Here is a 3,508-nt window from a genome sequence, read left to right as displayed (position 1 = left end):
TTGCTAGGGAGTCTCAACTATTCCAAACCAAAGGCTAATTAGTATCTTACGAGGCTCCCCAAAGGACACATCAGATGAGCAACAGCACAGAACAGACTGCTCTCACCTTCCCCCAGACCACGACTGCTATGGAGCAGTGCTCCCTCTCCCTGGGAAGCTGATGTTTGGACTGAGACGCTGCATATGCTGCTCGGATTTGTTCGGATTATCTGCACACCATCATCCTCCTCTGCACAGGGGAAGAGTCTGTGATGATGAGTTACACTTTGCTGCCCTCTGCCCTCCCATGGAGCCACGTTCCTCAGTGAAATGTGCTGCTCTGCGCTGCGGGTGTCAGCCCCAGCAGCTGGAATCTGTCTGCTGGAGGAGTGGCAAAGTAAGCTTTTTGCTCCTCCGAATACCTTTCCTTCACTTCAATAATGTCCCTGTAGCGACCATCCTGCCAGTGGAAATTGAATTGCTCCAGCAACAAAATCCTTTTCTCCTCTGTGCTCACACAGTCAACAGGAGCAGGCTGTTCCAGGAATGGTACTTGGATATCTGGGAACAGGAGGAGACCCCGGATAGCAAACCAACCACCATACTTGGGATGGATACAGACACCATAGATCTTCTGGAAGGGAAAAAATAAGTATCTAAGATGTCTCCCTTTGTCTCTAGTAAAGGTCAGAGTTCGAAGCATCAAGCCTCAATACAACTTCTCACTATCCCAGCCCTCTGTTGGGAGTGCTGTGCAGAGCAGGAAGGAAAGCTCTTTCCTGAACATGTGGCTCAAAGCATCACATTTCACTCCCATTTTCCTGTGCCCACACACCACCCCCTAACGTGGGGAGAGGTCCCTCTCTGAAAATCTAACACAGAAGTTAACGATTGTGCATCTTTTTCCCTATTTATAATGCTCCAAGCAACAGGTTTTCTTTGTACTGCAATTTACTCTTTGGTCTAAGTAGGTTTAATAGATCAAGGTATTTCTCTCCATGCATGCATCTCCCTACCACCCTGAAGAATCTTGGAGGCTTCCCATTCCCACCTGAAGTACTTTATGGACCTATATGTGATCTGGGCTTTGTAAAAAAAACAGTGAGTAGTGAGTAAACAATAGCTGTACAATTCAGTGATTGCAGTTTAGTGGTTCTTCCCAGACTGTGCTTTTGCCTCACCTTTTTCCCCCAAGGATCAAGCTTCACATCCTTCCTTTGGTAGTAATATGCAGCTCCAGCAACATGGGCAGCTGTCTGTGCCAGGAACTTGGGCTTTCGGCTTGGCAGAATCTCATAATCAAACATGACATCCACCTTCTGGTCAGGGAATTTCTGGGAGAATTAGAAAACATAAGCCCAGGCTCATGGAAAGGATTTTCCACTCCAGAAGTGCTGGAAGGTAGCAAATCAGGCACATGTGAAGGCTATAGACCTCCACATCCTGCTACTGAAATCTCTCAGCTCATGGCCTCTGGTGTTCAACCTGTGCCTGTAAAGCTCTGCCTAGCTGCAGGTAATAAAACCAGAGACAGAATATGCAGGTAAAGCTGGTCAACAGGCTGCTGATGAATAATGCTTCACCCTCCCAAGAGCACAGGCAGGAACCTGGGAGGCTGTGTTTGCTGCTGAGCCCATCTGGTTATATGTTACAGCAGTCAAAGCAATCAGTGTTTCAGGTTCTTACCTCCTTTACACGTGACAAATGATGGGAAACACACTGATCCACAGGGTCCCTGATGATTTTTAATCGCTCTTTTTTCACAAAAGGTTTAAGGGCTTTGTCAAACATTGAAGGTGTGCTGAGGATCACGAAGGCCAGTGTGTCCTCTGGGTAGGGGAGGTGAAAGCCTGGCTGGAGAACTGCGTTGTACCATCCGACCTTTGGCAAAGAAACACAAATCTCTTCATTAGAACAGGGACACTACTCCAGCTGGCATGCAGGAATGTAAAGAAGTGGAAGGAAGTGTGGCACCCTCATTTGCAAGCCAGATAGGCAGCCTGCCCAGTGCCTGCCTTTCAAACACAGTTGTTTTGCACACCAGGATTCAGAGTTTCTGGAACTATGCTGTGAGCTGTGTGTGAGATAAGAATCTCACACTGCATTCAGCTCCAGTCTGCCCTTTATCCATCTCTGCTCAGAAACCTAGAGGGAAGTATGAGCAATCAGTCTTGCCAATGCAAATCAGATGGTTTGGTTTAGATAAAGCTTTAACAGGTTATTTATGTTCTTATCTTGGGCCAGACAGAACCTGGTCCTTCTGTTTTGCTCCTGTGATGAGTTGCATGTTTTATTTCTTCAGAATGAAACACTTATGTGGAAATGAAGGATGTGAAGCTCCTAAAACCCCCAGAACTGTGAACTGTAGCACATGAATTGTGACACAGACACACTTTGATATTTGTTTGAGGGATCAAGACAGGGCAGCAGGAAGATGTGACCAGGGGGACAGGGCCTAGACCTGCAACTGCCAAGCAGGGGGTGATGGCCAAAAACCTCCTGCACTCCACTACTAATGTCCTGCACAGTAACATCAGTCTTTTCGTAGGTAATGACAACTCCTACTCTCCCAGGGTGCCACACACACCAGGTCCAATGTTCAGAGAGATGCTAAGTAACTTAACGTTAAGTCTGAAAATGCAACATACCGTTACTCTAAATGTCAGTGAAATGAATCTGAAAGTGACTTTACAGGTGACAGTGAAAGTCAGACCTGCCCATACGGAAACACAGAATGAAAACCAAGTTTATTACAAAGATACATTCTTATCATCAGATCAGCCCCAGTGTTTGATCAGTTTTGTGGCTCTTGTGTAAGATGCCGGATCGAGATGTTACAAGAAATCAAGAGGGATGTGAACCTAAGGTTTTCTGTTTTCCCAGTGTAAACCAGTTGATGCACCAGGTCTGGCTGTGTCAGAATTAAATCCAGCGAGAGATACAGCACTGAAAGGTTTCCCTCTGGCAGCTACAGTCTTTTTATCTGAGTTCTGCCCCTAATTCTGCTGCTGCATCTTGGGAAAGCAGCATTAAATGCTCCAAATTCTGGAGACTCCACTTCTCTCAGCACCTCATTCCCTTAAACCTTCTCTCTGAACAAGAACATAGCAGGAAACACAAATATTTCAGGTGGCAAATACAATATTCCCCATGGGAAGGGCACTTTATTGCAGATGGATTTCTATTTGACATTGCAGATGACTGATTTAGTGATTGCCCTTGGAGGGGGCAAAGAAGCCTCTGTGTGTACAGCTGAGCACGGGGGACAGAGGCAGAGGTTCTGCAGGGTGCAGGACGAGCTGAGCGCCAGCAGGACAGCTACAAAGGTGGTTAGCACTTCAACACACAGCTGCTGCCACACTCTATTAACTAAGCGTGCCGAGAGGACTTTTTGCTCTGTCCTGGCCCAGACAGGCCCTGAGAACACCTCTCGCACAGCCCGTGCCAAGGCCCCGCGGTCACCTTGCTCTGCTCCAGCGGCCCGAGCAGTGCGAGACCCGCGCTGCCCCTTACCCCGCAGCACCGGCAC

The 3,508-nt window shown here is 47.5% G+C and overlaps 1 protein-coding gene across 1 annotated transcript; it reads right to left on the bottom strand.

Annotated features, from left to right (window-relative positions):
* Positions 1 to 301: 301 nt before the first annotated feature.
* MMACHC (methylmalonic aciduria (cobalamin deficiency) cblC type, with homocystinuria) lies at positions 302 to 1,878 on the bottom strand. The gene is made up of 3 exons (XM_009076856.1): positions 1,666 to 1,878; positions 1,161 to 1,313; positions 302 to 613 (listed from the first exon to the last, which is right to left on the bottom strand). Exons 1-3 carry the CDS (start codon positions 1,768 to 1,770, stop codon positions 302 to 304), a joined length of 570 nt encoding a protein of 189 aa, XP_009075104.1. The 5' UTR covers positions 1,771 to 1,878.
* Positions 1,879 to 3,508: the final 1,630 nt, after the last annotated feature.

The sequence above is a fragment of the Acanthisitta chloris genome, unplaced genomic scaffold (genome assembly GCF_000695815.1).
Source record: "Acanthisitta chloris isolate BGI_N310 unplaced genomic scaffold, ASM69581v1 scaffold39566, whole genome shotgun sequence".
In the NCBI taxonomy this organism is placed as follows: Eukaryota; Metazoa; Chordata; class Aves; order Passeriformes; family Acanthisittidae; genus Acanthisitta; species Acanthisitta chloris.
The sequence above is the reverse complement of the archived record's forward strand: the minus strand, read 5'-3'. Positions and strand labels throughout refer to the sequence as shown.

Bases quoted from the DNA above. Each gene is read 5' to 3' on its own strand.
- MMACHC (XM_009076856.1), bottom strand. From the start codon at position 1,770: ATGTTTGACAAAGCCCTTAAACCTTTTGTGAAAAAAGAGCGATTAAAA. The intron at 1,314-1,665 runs GTAAGAACCTGA...TAATTCTCCCAG, and splicing joins ATTTGTCACGTGTAAAGGAG to AAATTCCCTGACCAGAAGGT. The intron at 614-1,160 runs GTGAGGCAAAAG...TTTCCCTTCCAG, and splicing joins TTGATCCTTGGGGGAAAAAG to AAGATCTATGGTGTCTGTAT.